General features: G+C 39.2%; 1 protein-coding gene across 3 annotated transcripts in view; it reads right to left on the bottom strand.

The window, feature by feature from the left end:
* Positions 1 to 10,411: 10,411 nt before the first annotated feature.
* The window catches only part of slc5a9 (solute carrier family 5 member 9), a 29,963-nt gene continuing 23,209 nt past the window's right edge, over positions 10,412 to 17,165 (bottom strand). For all 3 annotated transcript variants that reach the window (XM_004914002.4, XM_012961605.3, XM_002931413.5), the window contains 4 exons: positions 16,731 to 16,946; positions 12,623 to 12,749; positions 12,057 to 12,131; positions 10,412 to 10,890 (listed from right to left, as the gene is read on the bottom strand). In XM_004914002.4, coding sequence (XP_004914059.2) covers positions 10,682 to 10,890; positions 12,057 to 12,131; positions 12,623 to 12,749; positions 16,731 to 16,946 — 627 coding nt within the window. In that variant the 3' untranslated portion in view covers positions 10,412 to 10,681. The remainder of the gene's footprint in view (positions 10,891 to 12,056; positions 12,132 to 12,622; positions 12,750 to 16,730; positions 16,947 to 17,165) is intronic.

Here is a 17,165-nt window from a genome sequence, read left to right as displayed (position 1 = left end):
TGGTATTTTTTTCTTTATGATCCAAAAGAACAAGAAGGAAGCCCAGGAAAAAATAAATAAATAAAAACTTGCACAAACTGATGCAATGCACTATTAGTACAAGAATCTGATAAACAAAATTTGTTAAGTTATAGTGGCAACCAAATCTTTACAGCTACCCTCCTCTCTATTGCAACCACATTGAAAAGCTGTAACCCCCCCCCCCACACACACACACACACACACACACACACACTGCCTCATTGCCTTGCATTCTTCACAGTCTGCTGCCAGTTGGCTTCTGATGTATAAATTCAAAAGTAAGAGCTACCTATGCAGAGAATAACAAGGGGCAGATATTGCTTGCAATAGCAATCCTCAGGCAGCCATCCTCAACAGCAAAAAGAAAGTATCTCTAGTGAATGATCTGTTTGGGTAAACAAAAAAGTTACCCATGAATACGTGTGAGAACGAAACGCGTTAGGTTCTGTTCAATAAAGTTTTTGAATTTTTTTACCCGCTGTCCTGGGACTCGAGTGCATGCCATATATTTTGAATTTTTAAACATCAAAAAGCACTCCTATTGCTATAGGCATGGGACTAGTTATCCAAAATGCTTCGGACCTGGGGTTTTCCGGGTAAGGGTTCTTTCAGTAAATTCACACCTTATGTCTAGTAAAAAAATAGTTTAAACATTAATTAAAAAAACAATAGGATTGTTTTGCCTCCAATAAGGATTAATTATAGCTTAGATAGTAACTAGTAGAAGGTAATGTGTTATTAGTACGGTAAAAAGGGGAATCATATTTGTTTATAATGGAGTCTATGGGAGATTGCTTTCTTGTAATGAGGAGCTTTTTGGATAATAGTAGCGATGAGCGAAATTTTTCGTCAGACATGGATTTATGGCAGATTTTCGCTTTTTGCAGCAGCTAAAAAAGCGATATGCGGCAACAAAAATTGTCGCATTTTTTTGATGTGTGCAACTATTTTTTTTTATGCGCAACATTTTACAAGTTTTTCTATTTTTTTTGCTGTTTCACAAATCTTTGCAAAGTTTCGCAAACAGATTCACTAGATACCAGCTTTCCAGATAGCAAATCCCATACCTGTACTGAATAAATAAATGGGTGACTTTCTTAATAATTGTACCAAGCTCTGAAACAGAGAAATTACTTACAGGTTTACAGAAAGGAAGGAGTCCTGAATGGATCGAGAGCTTGCCTTTCCTTATATTAAACTATTATTGCTCAGGACAATAAATCTCACAGGTCAAAGCTACAATATGATCTTATATTCTGTCACTCATTAATATTTCAGAGCAGTTATATGTAAATGCAAAGGGCACATGGCTTGTAAAATTGTTTTATGTTTCAAAAGACTATTTATGGGGATATCCAAGAATGAATATTTCTCATCATACATTTGAGGAAATAGGAAGGTTCCTTTACAACACTGGCACATCTTACAGATGAGGGGGGAAGAAATTCTGTTGTTAATCTTCATTTTGTCACAAGTTTTGATTTGTTATTAGAAACAGAAAAGTAAAGATAGCTACAGCAGCTGAGGTATTTTCCAGATACAGTAACCTTTTGAGTTTTCCAAACTTTCCACCCGGAGGAACAGAAGAAATTATAACAGTAATCTCACTTAAGGCTGTAAGTCCAGAGAGACGCTGGCTTCAGGTTAATGGAAAACTGACACTACTTTCCTGCTGCGGCTCCCACCATCATTTTTAACTGATACAAACATTACACGGTGAGGCTTTTATGACTAGTACTATTTCCACGGAACATTGTGCCTTTGATTGTAGTTAGAGAAAAGCATTACATAGGAAAATATCCACTCATGGAATTGTCTAGGTTTTGCTTTGTTTATTTTGAAATGTATGTCAAGTAAACTTGAGGGATCATAGTTACTTAAAGGGTGAGATTTATCAAAGCTCCGTTTTTATTTTATTTTTTAATTAAAAAACACAAATTCGAACTATGGTTTGAATGTCAGATATGTATTAATTTTTATTTAAAAAAAAAAAAAACTCAAATGTAAAACTTTGCCATCTAAAAGCTTGCAAGTTCATATATAAGTCAATGGGAGTTGTCCTAGGCAAAGTCAAGCCATACTTTTATACAATTTGAGTTTTTTGTTTTTTTTCAAACAAGTTTTCCTTATTAATTAATAAGGGACAATTAGATATGTTAGTTTTTTTGATTTAGAAAAACAAACTTGGATTCACACACTCAAAAATTGACAAATAAGTCCTTCAATATTGATTTTAATGATTGTGCTGATGGTTTTCCAGTTCATAATCTTATTACTCTTCAGACACTGCGGGTAGGCTGGGCATAATACTGCTTCGTCACATGGGTCTGTTTATATGAATAAATGCATCTTCTCTCTATCACTTTTCCTTTTCATATTCTAATTTAACATGACATCATGGAGCAGATTTATCAAAATGTGAGTTCAGAGCTTAATACTTAAAAACTGACCCACATACATCTGTATATACCAATAGGTGAAAGTTAGAGTTCACCATTTGATAAATACACTTCCAAAAAACCTATATGAATCAATAGGACATGAGTGAGTTTTTAGGTATTAATGGACATGTAAACCCCACACACAAAAAAATAATCAGTGACCAGTCTCTTTGAAATCTTTTAATACCTGCCACTTTGGTTGTCCAGAGGTTAATAGTAAGGCTGCAACATCTCCTTAATCACTTAGATTTGCTTCTCCTCCTGTAACCCACTCAGCTCCCTCCCTCAGGAATTTGCTTTGGCTCCTGGACATGCTCAGTTTTTCTCAGCTCCCTCCATTCTAGCAGCCAATGTAGAAACTCTGCTCTAGTTCTCTTCTCCTATTTTTGTCTCCTAACCTCCACTCCTAAGCTTAGCTTAACCATTACAGTGTTCAAGCTAAGTAGAACGTTTATCAAAGACAGTTGTGCCTGTGTGAGCCTGTATCCTTGATGAAATCTATGCTGAATAAGGGTATTTGCGCTTGTATTCTGTTTGCAGATTTAAAGGTAACTGATGATGTGGCCACCGGGAAAGCTGCAATTTGTTTTAAGAAAATCTGATGGTTCTGGCAAATGGAGTGGATATATGCAGTACAAATGATGCTATTTGGGTGGGGGAGACATTGTTGGCTTCACATGTCCTTCAAGATCTAAACTCACAAACCACCTGATCAGCTAAAAATCAAATGTAATTTTATATATATACTGTTTTTTGTTTTTTTTTAAATGGCATTGTTTGTAAAAGTTTCCACATGAAAAAGAGTGTCCCTCAGCCAAACTGGGCACCCAAGAGATAGGGCAAATCTGACAGATCTCATTGTTCAGCCATTGAGACAACTATCAGATGACTTGTGGGCCTGGGCAGGCCCATTTGAAGTTCCATGCATTCCTCAACAATATAGTTTTTCCTGCCTTTCTGAATGAAATCTGAATGCTAAATCATTATTAGATATTATAAGTACATTTGGCACCACATGTGTGCAAATAAGCTGACAACTCGGTTGGGAGCATTTAGAAAATAAGGATAGATAATAATAATAAATAAGGATAGAGAATTTATGGGTGCTCCTGCCATGACTATGAGGCAAGGTAAGAAGGTTAGATGGCAATGCCCTGCCGGTTACCAGGGGTGGAAAAAAAGTCTTCTTATTATATTAACTTAAAGAAAGCTAAAAGGTGTTTGTAATACATTTTAACCCTATTTACTATATTTATCCTATAATTGCTTCACTTACTACTACTGCATTTTCTCTAAGATTTGTCGTGCAATAACATTAAATAGAGCTTACATGCAATTACCTGGCATAATATATACTTCTTGAAGAGTGTGGCTTACTTTATTGGCCATATTATGTACATTCTTACAATATATTTGTGATGCAGTGTTTAAATAAATAGTATATAGCAACAGTTAAGTGCCATAGCTTGCCAGAATGGGTGGGTTGATATCAGCACCACTGTGTCAACAGAGGCTCAGCGACATCATTGTACGTACTGGAGACAAGGCAATCGGATCTACCTTTAAATCTTACCTTTAAGTCTTATACAAGCTTGAAACTGCTCTATAAGAAAACAAATTGCCATAGGGACAAGCTGTCCCATTGACAGTTATATGCTGTGCTTATACCGTGTCCCTTTCTCATCACCCCATTAAGCTCACACCTCTGTTTGATGCAGGGGACACATGGGCTTGGGATATGAGAGCATTCTGGTCATATACATTGATGTTTACATCCCACTGATTGCAATTCAAACTATCTGCTAACCCAATTCCCATACCAAACGTGGTCTCTGAATGGCCTTTTTTATTGTGGAATCAACTTACACTGTTTACATAGCAAATAATTCACTTTACCATTAAAAATGTAATTTTTTTTATTTTTTAGTTTTAATATTGGTGTGTAGGTGCCATTACGGTGCATTGTGCCTGAGTCTGAGCTTTCAGAAGGAGCTAGCACTACACATTAGAACTGCTTCCAGATAAGTTAGTTTCTCCTACTCCCATGTAACTGGAGGAGTCCCAAGCCAGACTTGGATTTCTTACTATTGAGTGCTATTGTGATATCTACTGGGAGCTGCTATCTTGCTACCTTCCCATTGTTCTGCTGATCAGCTGTTGGGGGGGGAAAGTGCAAGAGCACAGGTCACATGATTGTGGCACCCTGGCAAATGAAGAATATGGCTAGCACTATGTGAAATTTCAAAATTAAATGTATAAAAATCTGCTTACACTTTTGAAAAATGTATTTCAGTGCAGAATTGTACTGGAGAAGCTCTATTAACTGATGCATCCATGACAGTATTCCTTTACCGTAAATATACATTTATACATATACAATATACATTTTGACAAGGAGGCAAGTAAGAACAAGTAAATCTGGATTTACTGGGGGTGCTAAAATGTTAGGCGCCCCTAGTAAATCTAGATTGCTATATTTTTTGCCCAGAGTCAGTGCACCTTTTGGGGGAAAAAAATTCACCAGCCTGGCGAAAAAAAACACCAAAGCACTGCCATTTTACTTACCTGTTCCAGGTGTCCCCTAATTACACATGGGCATGTAAAATGTACTCTACTGCGCATGTGCAAGCCCAAGGCTGGGAGGAAAGTAAGATGACAACACGTGCTCTGTGCTAGTTTTATCCTCACACCAGTGCACTTGCTTCTGAAAATAAGCACCAATCAAAAAGGTAAAAAGAGTAGAAATCTTAGCGATTTTACTGCAACCCAGTGAATAAGCCTTCTTTTAACCAAATAGAAAGGGTTAAGTAGAAAATGGACTAGGTACAGGTGGAAGGGGCAGAGACAGACATACTGGAAAAGTCTTTAGAATGTGATCAGATAATAAAAACATATTTGTTATGAAAATTATTTTGATAGTCTGCATAGTTCCTACTTTACCCCACAGTGTTGTGCAGCATCCTTTCCTTAATCATGTCACTTCTAATCCAATACAGCTTTTCCTAGTAATCTATGATTCTGACAGGCTTGCCAACAGATAAACATTAAGCATTTTCTGATGGACACCGTACTGGCTCTGTACACTTAAGAGAAAACATTTGCTGCTATCATTAATAATTTTTGCTGCCAGTGTTCCTGAACATCAGTTCCAATTTTGAAAACTTGCAATGCAAAGCAATGTTCTGCTATCAGGCTGCCTTGATTTATCATAGTGAGTGAGGGAACTGTGGCTGTTTGTCATAATGTTGATATGTCATTTCTGAAAAATTTCATATGAACAATAAAAGTGCAGTTTCATGAGACTTCAATGTCTATTTATCATGCTCCACGACTGACTGTTTCAAAAGTGACATTGTCATATTTGGATTTATTTGCAATGTGTCTATTATTTCAAGGTAAAGACAGACCTCAGTTATTCATTTCATTTTATGATATGTTTCTGCCTAATTCCCTGTTAGACTAATGCCACATATAATGCTTTATTACTGTAACTCTACTTGTAAAGAGCAACCTTTGATATCATCCAGCAGCTCCTGTGCAGATTAGGAATGCCCCAACAGTCTTTATTAGTTAAAGGGGACCTGCCACCCTAATCCTTTTCTATCATATACATTACACTATATTAATTATTTAAATCTTGTTCTCTTCAGTCTTGAAATTCACAATCACAGCAAGCAGGCAGGTGCCATTTTGTGGGCACTGTTAATAGGGAAAACTTCCCATCATCCCAAAATCTATCATATGCACCAGAATGGGGGCCCTAATGCTCTTGCCCATCCCCAGGCTAAACAAAAATAGACCATGAGAAGTGAGTGGGGATGAGAGGAGCGCAGTGACATCTAGGAAATGATGAATGGAAAGTGACAGTAAATGCCTGCCCTGCCTCTATGCCTGAGGCAGAGAGGCGGGGCAGACAATATATGATTGACAGATTTTTAAAGTATAACAGATATGGATCTTTTAATAAAAAGAAAAATGGGTTTCATGTTTAAAATTTTAAAAGGACTTTTTAATATACAGTTTTTCATGTCTGGGTGACAGGTCCCCTTTAATGAGTTGTCATATTGCCATATATTATATACTGAACTGTATGAGCCTAAATTTTCAGCATCTCAATAGCAGCAATAATCCAGGCTGTATGTTCTGTATATACAGTAACTGAGAACAGCACAGAGCATGTGCAGGGAATCAGCAGAAAAGAAGATGGGGAGCTACTGGGGCATCTTTGGAGGCACAGATCTTCCCTGCTAAAGGGCTGTGGTTGGCTTGGGCTGGTACAGAAGCACAATGTAAAATATTTCCAGCCTAATTCTTAAGTTAGGCTTAAGTTGTCCTTTTTAGCCAGACAGGAAGCATAGACAGAAGCACAGTGTTTCAGATGTTAGACAATACATTTGCCTATGCTGGTGCCCCACATAAGAGTAAAATGTTATTTCATGTTCTCAAAAATATCCCGTTTAATGAAAAAAGAAAATGTAGGTGACTACAATGTTTACCCTTGGAGCTGTTGTTAAAAAAATGCACCAGCCTTGCATATAGTCCTTTGAGCACATTTCTGCCATGTTCTGTGAGTTCCGGGGAAGCTTGACAGGCAGGCAGGGGGCAAACTCCACTGACCACCAATGAATTTAAAAAATAAGGTAAATTAAACTGCCCAAATGAACTGACTAACTTATTAGCACATTAATGAATTAATTAATGTTAACTATTTAAAATAACCACTTATTATAAAATAACAACAGCTTTTCATATTTTGGGATCTGTTTTTAGGAATATATCCTACAACAGGGGAATGACTAGTTATTGGTCAGCACAACAACATCATTGAGCCTCAATACTTAAAACTAAAATACAATTTCCATATTATATTATATTGTTGCTTGGTAATCAGCCAAGATTGTTTTGTACAAACTTGGTAGCCAACTAAAATGAAACGGTTCCAGAACCATGACTTTATTATATTCTTTTACAGTTTTCATACAATTACTAATTTGATCAAGGGACAAACAACTCAAATATAGTTACTCAAAACCCAGTTAGGGCTATGTAACTGGTTGACCTTGTTGTAACGTCTCCAATATTTTATTCCATTCTTTATCTGTGGCATGAAGTCATAAAAAATAGGTTGTCTATAATTGAACTTTCTGCAGAACTTTCTGCAGTTACACTGCATTTTTCATTACTATAAAATATTTTAGGAATACAGGTAAAGGACCTATTATCCAAAATGTTCAGGACCTGGGCTTTTCCAGATCTTTTTGTCATTTGGATCACTAGACCTCAACTCTTCTAAAAATCTTTTAAACGTGAAATAAACCCGGTACTTCCCATCTGCCCCATTTCCACCGATTCCTAACATATAAGAGGCTTGAAGCAGGAATTAAACCGCTAGGGGATGCCGCTCTGAAAGGTTGGTTTATTATTAGGGAACAACTACAAAGAGCTAACTCTTCTGTGCAAATTAATCATCTGGTCTATATGCAACTCAGGCATGCTTTTGTGTCACAATTCTGGACATCCCTTTGTTGATAACGAACACAACCTGACGCCGAAAAAGAGGGTCACAAAATGATATGGGGACATGCTTTCTACTCTCCCTTCTCCCTTCGCAAGGTCATACCTAGGCTGGCACTTAGATCACTTAATACAGAGGACTGGAAGGAGAGCATGCAGAAAGCCTATCAATTTCTTATAGTGAGAGAATCTTACAGAGACATGTGCCAAGAACAAGATGTAAACTACTTCCACATGATGTAGACATGTCCCCGAATACTGGGATAAATTAATGTCCTATATACAAGATAAAACAACCTTCCCCAAAATAACGAACAAAGTCTGCCTACTAGGTACTACTAGGTGTAATAGATGACCTCATCCCACAAAATACCTAAAGGGATTTATGGCGGTCCCTACTGTTTTATGCAAGTAAGGCAATCCTTATGAAATGGCTAGATGCACTTTCCCCCTCCCTTAAGTTTTGGCAGGAAATCATCTGTAAGAATCTGCCATTTATACAATTAATTTAAATGGCCAGGGGTTGCCCGGATAAATATGATAAAATCTGGGAAGAATGGATTACCGCTACTTCCTAAACAGACAGTGTACCGAAGATGGCCTTTCCATAATTCAGAGCTTTCTGGAGAACAGATTTTGGATGAATGGATCCTATGAACCACAGGTCACTGTAACAGTCAACCCTAGATACATCTTTGTTTATTCAGCTGAACCATGCAACCAAGAAACTAATAGACTATTGTGCAACATGTTTCTAGAATTCATAAGGGTATTGCAGAGCTTGCTTGTTGTATGGGGGCACACCCTTATCAATACCCTTATATATATTTTGAAATAGTAAACATGTTTCCCTTTTTGCAATATATAATACTGTTACATCACAAGTGTTAGCTAAATTGCTACTGGGTGTTGTGTAATGCATTTTCATTCACTAGACATTGCTGCCATCTTATGCTCAGTCAGTATACTGCAGAGAAGATTCTGTTAGGAACTCAACTCAGCTAAACCAAACCAATAGAAAAGGCACCCAGATGTCCTATGGAGAATTAAGTGCCAGGATTTTTAATTTTGGCAAAACCAAAATGCCCATTTGGATGTCACTGAGCAGGTTAAATAAAAAAAAAAAAAAAGAGTGGATGCCTACTTTAGTTTATAATTTCTCATCTTGCTGTTATGAATTTAGCTGGCCACATGAAAGCACATTTTCATCCACTGAGCAACTGAAAATTAGTACAATTTGGCTGCACAAAGTAATTAAAATATAGTTTATATAAATACCCAGCTGTGTAGTCACAGGGGCAACCATTCAAAGGAGCAAAGGCTCAGATTACATAGCAGATAAGCTATGTAAAATATAAAATGGTGTTCTACAGAGCTTATCTGTTATCCACTATTTCACCTGTGCCAGTTTAGCCCTATTTCAATTGCCTCCATTGCTACACAGCAACTTATTTATATAAACTATAGTAGTGTTTCTGCAAATACATAAGTTTTACTAGTGCAGGGCGTTGGTCTTACTGTTCTTTTAAGTGCAGTTGTGAGTTGGCTGCTTTGGATTGTGCCAAATCCTAGTTTATGTTTTCCATCATAATTAAAGGTATTTAGACTTCTGGGTTTGGTAAATCTAAAATATGTAGACGTGGCCAACAAAGACAATACAGAATAAAGAGAAAAGAAATATAGCCTTTTAGCATAATGCCTTTTTTCTGTTTTAACTGCACTCAAAGCTATTATAGTCTAACAACCCCATGTACCTTATCTTGAAATAGCTCTTTGCTACATCTATTGTTAAAGCAATGTGGAAGAGGAAAACGGGTCTGTGAATTGTCTCATCCAGGGATTATGTTTCACAAAGAATTGAAATCCATGAAAAATAGATCCAGTGCTTCCTTTTTACAACCATTGCTTTTAGTGCTCCCTTGCTTACTGTATATGAAAAGCAAACTGCATGGACATTTGTTATATAAAACAAGCTAAAATAAAACCATATCAAAGTTTTGTCAATGTTTAATGTCAAGACCATTTAACAATATTTAAATGCAAATGTTAAACCATTTCACTTGACATCATGCTTTATTATGTATTGTTAAATACATTCGTATGAACAGAATGTACCATTATTTGTGAACTATACAAACTTTAAGTACTTTTTTTTAAAAATAAGGACGTATGGACATATCATATTGAAGCATGATCCATGTTGCAGTTGGCTCATTGAGTTAGTTCTCGCACCACCCACATCAAAGCTGGTCACACAAGAAGACCAATGCTAAATACAGTACATTCTGACAAACCATTATGTAAAAAAATTGGAGTTGCGGAGTGAGCAGTGGTGTGGAGGGAGAGGAGGGACTAGAACGAATACTAGGAGGAGTGTTCTGGGGGGTGGGGGCTAGATGAAGCTGGGAGCTTGCCTTGCGTGCTGATCTCTGCTGACCAACTCTGCTGCATACCATCTCTAACTAGGGAAAAGTCAGCTAAGGTATCTCTTTATGTGCTAAATTCATGCAGGGGATATTAGCTGGACCACAAACTGCAATGAGAGTGGAACTGCCATAACCATGACAAATATAGTAAATTCCCAGGCATGAACTATGAATTGACCTGTCTGTTTGTCCATTCTCTCCTTTCAATTCATCTTATCCCAATACCATTGCATTTAATTCTTTGAGAGAACACTGAGGTAAAATAATTGTTTCCTAAGTTTACCCAAAATAACCCCACAGAAAGACATTGATAGCCAGGAGTATTAATGCATTTATATCACAAATATATCTCCATAAAGGCTTTTCTTCAATGCTGGTTAGCTTCCTCTGCAATCTCTTCTGCTCTTCACTTGACAGTTTGACTTCTGGGTGGATGGATATTCCACAAAACCAGAAATATAACTTCTTCCACCAGGAAAACTTAGCAACTTGATAAAAAAGAAAAAGAAAAACAGTTTACAAATTTTACCTTTCTCAGAATGAACAGAACTTAAAGTTTCTGACCAGAATATGGATAAAAGTAGATGGTGTCTAGGTTGGATTAGAAGTGTGTTAGGCTTAAATGGATGCAGACATGGACAAAAATGTTCCAGCTTTTCAGTTGGAGTTATAAATATTTTGTTTAGTAGCAAGTATACAAAAAGAAATATTGTTGAATAAGATTGGGTTTTAAGCAATTTACAGAAATCAGAGTAGGCAAGGTAGAAAGTGCAAAAAATGGGCCCAGCCCACCATGATTTTTGCCCTATGGGCCCTGCAGGAAGCAGGATTGTGAGAATGGCACCCAAGCAGGAGAAACCCTGTTTTGCTATTATATGACTTGGGTCTTATTGAGCAGGTGAAACAATAGGTTATCTGAAAGCAGTTCTATGGTGCAGTGCTGGCTCCTTCTAAAGGCTCATAATCAGGCACAATGCAACTAAAAAATACATTTACTGGTTCAAGAATAAAATGTTACATGGTAGAGTGAATTATTTGCACTGTAAACAGTGTAATTTAGAAATAAAAAGTACACTAAAAAAATCTGAATAGAATCCCTTTAAGATTGCAGTGGCACATGTCTTATTGGCTTAGATGCTTTTGTAAAAGCTAAACTTGATTGACATCTTTTCAATATTGTTATGTAACATTTTTTTCAGGACTTATTAGTTTCTTATTTCTTGGTTTTATGAATTCTAAACATTCAGGACCATATACACATTTTTGTTCTTATTTAGTTACCATACTTTACATCAATATGAATTGTATAAAATATAGCTTTACTCTCTTTAAAAAAATACTACCACAATTCAACCCAGACTTGCTTCTCATAACCCTTTGACAACATCATATGTTCCTTTTTATCAGTTACCAGGGTGCTAAAAGCTGCTTATGGACTGAAGATGTTTTGTTTTTATTGCCACTCCACTTTATCACAGCCTTACACATTTTCTCAGTCTATCTTGAACATGAATATACAGTGTTGTCAGAGGTACCATGAGAGGGTTGGAGTCTGACACATAGAAATCATCCCAGTCTGTATATACAGTATGAGAGGCATAGGTGTCTGTTTATGGCAAGACATTTTGCACAAACTACATACAAATATATTTACCTTCATGTTTTTCTTTCTGGTCTTCTACAACAGAGCTATTTTGGAGAACTTCTACAGCTGGAATAGATGGTCCTGCTGTTTGAGAAAAACAGACATCAAGATACTTCAAAGTTAGTAGAATGTTAAAAAGCACTTTGTAAACAGTCTAAAGATAAAATAGGTTTATCATTTGAATAATATCTATAATAAGTTAATTTAAGGCTTCAGGTTTACCTCACTACAAGAAGAAGCAGTCAAGACTCCCTCCCTACCATCATGGCTATTGTATAAACTTTTCTGAGATTTAGTCAGAGTGCACTGAGTTTATTTGCAAAGCTATGCAGTACAGTAACATATTTGTACCTGTTTAATAACATATTTGGCAAGCTGTAGCTATCATTAAAACTTCATTTAATGGTTCTATATTGGCATCAAAGTGTAAACAAGACATATATATATAAAGAATGAATTAAACAGAAACTCTTACAGGTCTTATGCAGAAGAAAATGGTGCTTTATTTCAAGTCTCTTTCACTATTCATTGCACTCATGTTGAGCAAGGGGGTATACTGCCCCTTTAATCATTACCTGGCTCTTTTTCTATAACTGGTATTATAGTAGGTATTTCAGCAGGGTCAGGTTCCTGTTGTAAATCATTTTCCAAATCTTCTTTGTATATAGGGCTGTTCCTTGTCCACCAAGTCATACGAGCAAGCTAACAATGCAACATGAAAAGAAAAGCCAAACTAATGAAGTTAACAATCACTTCTGTGCACCCATTAAACAGCAAGTTGACATTATATCAATAACCAACTGAGTTGGCAGGAAGCCATCAAAGCCAAAACACATAAAGGAAATGTAACCCCTTTCTTGGCACATTCACTTATATATGGGCTGTATTTTCAGGAGATGTGTGTTCTTCAAAGAATATTGATACTGGGAACTGGGAACAGCGCAGTGCCTCCACCTAGTGGACACTGAGGAACACACCTCTAGGGGATTTCCACTAGGAAATAATCACACACAGCTTTTGCAGAAATGTTAAACTTTATATAACTGTTGAAGTTGGAAGTTAACACTTTATGTATAACTGATTTTCCTGCTCTGAGGAACCCATGTAGTTTATCCACAGCTGGCACAGACAGTCTCTATAGATGCCCAATCCCCACTTGGATCCGGATAAACCACAACCCTTAGGTTAGTTCAGTCCCTTCCCCAAGAGCTCTTTAGTCCCCCCAGGTAGCGCTACCTGCCCCAGAGTACCTTCCCTGTATAAAGGTGGCTGCTCCCACGTAGCAGGCAAACGAGCAATACCTGTTCACAGCAGGGGACACACACAAGAGATACCACAGAGGACTGATTCCTTCCTGGCAGCCCAGCAGACTTTTTCCTTTCAAGTCTAACACACAATATGGCTGCTCACACTGTATCTCTTTCAACTCTGGCAAACAACAGCAGGGGCTCCCTTTATAAACTGCTGGGCCCGCCCCTAGATTTTTGGCTCCAAAGCTTAGGCACACCTCTCCCAGACGTGCACTGGGGCAGCCAGCCAACCAGATCCCTCCCCAGGCTGTAGCTAGGCTGGATGAGATCACAGACTGAGAAACAGGGGACAGGGTTCTCTGATCCCCTACATTCTCCCCTTGGAAAAACCGGCAACGGCCTCGCTTGCCGTACCTCCTTACACTCAGAAACAGTACAACACTCCACAGGGTTCTCCACAGCAGTCTCCCTTTGACTCAACCCCTCATCTCCTTCAGGGGAGTCACTTTCAGATATGGAAGGCTCATAGTAGGACTTCTGTACTGTTGGGCCTTTGTAAGTCTTACAGTTCCGGGCCTGATGACCCATCACATGGCACTTGTAACATTTCCCTGGAAGTCTCTTACGCCGCCGGCGTACTTTACACAATGCAGACTGGACCTGAACCTCATCAGGAACAGGGCAGTTTGGCTGTATGTGGCCTATCCTGCCACACCGGTAGCACGTTGGAGGTTTCCTCGTCTCAGTTGGGGTTTTAGCTCTCTCAGACAGTTGAGCTTTAAACGCTTCCAACTCTTTGCGAAGTCTCTTATTTTCCTCCAGCAGCTTTGCATCAGCAGGGGACTTCTCTGCATGCCCTAGGGTGGAACTCCTCCTCACCCTCACATAGGCATCAGCCTCCTCCCGCCGAACTCTCTCCATCAGAGCAACATAGCCAGGGGTTAGTGTATCCTGGTAGTAAGCTCTAATTGTCACGGCAACAGGGTCACTATTTAAAGTCCCTCTCCTCATTTGGCGAATCCTCAGAGAATCCATTTCAGAGCTTTGGATTACCCCACGACTCACCAGCAATCTCAGGCCTTGCTCCACCCGCACCAGATAGGCAGACAGGGCTTCCTTCTCTTTCTGGAAGGTAGAGTGGAAGTTGTGGAGCATCTCTGTAGTACTTGCTACAGGGCCAAACGTCACCTCTAGGACTTCTATCAGGTCGCCTGAAGTAGCATCAGGGTGACTAACTAGGTAGGATTTTACCACATCCACAGCAGGGCAGCGAAGGCTCTCAAGGATCTTCCTTCTCATGGTTGCCTCAGGGCCGGTCCAATCTCTCACGGACACCACAGTGGAGTCTCTCCAACTCTCAAATGAGTCCTCACCCGAGGGTACCGGATCTGCACCTGAAAACACTTTAAGTCTTTTAAAATTACCATTCCAGGCCAGCTGAGTCAGTTGGTCAGTCAGTAGTCCCAGCGCACTCACAATATCAGGGGTATCCAGCTGGCCTCCCGAGCTGGGTCGACTCCCCTTGGAGACCACGCTCTCACCGGATGGACATTGCTTTACTTGACTCTGTTCAGCTGGCGAATCAAACAGTCTCTTACTGGGCAGCACACCTCCCGGTGCTGTAACTGCAAACTGGGAAACAAGGGTGTCAACATGGGTAGTTAAATCATCTGCGTCATCAGACAGATCTGGCAGAACAACCTTCCATGGCCCTTCATCTCCCGCATCAATATCAGGGGGGACCCTCTCACGGTCTCTCTCTCTGGGGCTGTCTATAAGGACATTCAGCAGAACCCCGGCAGAATCTCGCCGTGACGCAGCCACCCCTGGGCGGAAAAATATGGACTCCCCATCAAGGATTTCATAAATAGAATCTTCCTTTACTCTTGGCATCATGGGCCCCATAACAGCAACCTTCCGGGGGTTAAGTCCCAAAGCATTGCACCACTGGCGAACAGTTTGTGGGGTTTCATGTGCAGCCATGCTTTCATCCAACATTCCCAGCTTCCCAATAGAATCTCAGCAGTGCCTCCAAAATGTAACCCCTTTCTTGGCACATTCACTTATATATGGGCTGTATTTTCAGGAGATGTGTGTTCTTCAAAGAATATTGATACTGGGAACTGGGAACAGCGCAGTGCCTCCACCTAGTGGACACTGAGGAACACACCTCTAGGGGATTTCCACTAGGAAATAATCACACACAGCTTTTGCAGAAATGTTAAACTTTATATAACTGTTGAAGTTGGAAGTTAACACTTTATGTATAACTGATTTTCCTGCTCTGAGGAACCCATGTAGTTTATCCACAGCTGGCACAGACAGTCTCTATAGATGCCCAATCCCCACTTGGATCCGGATAAACCACAACCCTTAGGTTAGTTCAGTCCCTTCCCCAAGAGCTCTTTAGTCCCCCCAGGTAGCGCTACCTGCCCCAGAGTACCTTCCCTGTATAAAGGTGGCTGCTCCCACGTAGCAGGCAAACGAGCAATACCTGTTCACAGCAGGGGACACACACAAGAGATACCACAGAGGACTGATTCCTTCCTGGCAGCCCAGCAGACTTTTTCCTTTCAAGTCTAACACACAATATGGCTGCTCACACTGTATCTCTTTCAACTCTGGCAAACAACAGCAGGGGCTCCCTTTATAAACTGCTGGGCCCGCCCCTAGATTTTTGGCTCCAAAGCTTAGGCACACCTCTCCCAGACGTGCACTGGGGCAGCCAGCCAACCGGATCCCTCCCCAGGCTGTAGCTAGGCTGGATGAGATCACAGACTGAGAAACAGGGGACAGGGTTCTCTGATCCCCTACAGAAAATTCATGGTATCCTTTTAAAGAAAATGGGACAATCTATTTTAATGCTATCTATTCAAAAATAAAGCAAGTAGAGTTTCTACTGTTTAGCCAAATGCAGTTTGACAATAGTAGATAAAAAGTTAAAAGAATATCATCATCAAATAATCTCCTCATTTTTATTGGTAGTAGTCCTAAACCTTTACATAACATTTTGTATTAAATAAGACCTAATATTCATAATATGTTGTATAATCAGAAGTATGGGAGAAGTACTACACATTACATTTGAATTATCCTATGTAACTGTCCCAATCTTATGTGCTGTTAATTAAAAAACTGTAATGGTTCAGGTACAGAGCTGCAATATGCATGTGCCAAAATGCCATACATAACATGTTGCCCATTATTTCTTCTTGAGAATGCAGTCAGTGCACCCATTTTCCCTATTATTGTGACTGAAGGGTAAGATACAACATGCTAAGGCCTAGGGGAGACTTATACTATACACCTGAAACTAACAAGGCATTTAATGTAGTGATCCCTTTGCACATAGTGGGGAAAACATGGGTTATTAGTATTTTGCCTCCAATAGGAAATTGACCCCATAATGTTAAATATCAAAGCTTATACTTACATCCTGTTCAGGAATGGCTGGAGTACAAAGGCTGATCACAACACAAACAATGGCTGTCAATCCAAACAGAAAAATTGCAAAATATAAATAATGAACATCTTTAAGCACAGAAGGGCGTAGGTCTTCTTCGCCACAGGAAGGGGCCTGGTAAACAAAATCCATTATCATACGGGTCAGTCCCACCAGCAATCCAATTATCAGGCCCCAGAATGCACCCTGCAAAAAATTACAGTGCAAAATTAAGGCTTGCATATATTCAGTGATAAGGGCCTATTTTCACCTACTTGGGATGTGATGAGTTGTATAAAAACAATTGGGGAGCAACACAAGCATGAAAAATGTTCATGAGGGTGCCAAATTGGGACTGTGATTGGCTATTTAGTAGCCCCAATGTGGACTGGCAGGCTACAGGAGGCTCTGTTTGGCACTACGCTG

This window comes from Xenopus tropicalis, chromosome 4 (assembly GCF_000004195.4).
Source record: "Xenopus tropicalis strain Nigerian chromosome 4, UCB_Xtro_10.0, whole genome shotgun sequence".
NCBI lineage: Eukaryota > Metazoa > Chordata > Amphibia > Anura > Pipidae > Xenopus > Xenopus tropicalis.
The sequence above is the reverse complement of the archived record's forward strand: the minus strand, read 5'-3'. Positions and strand labels throughout refer to the sequence as shown.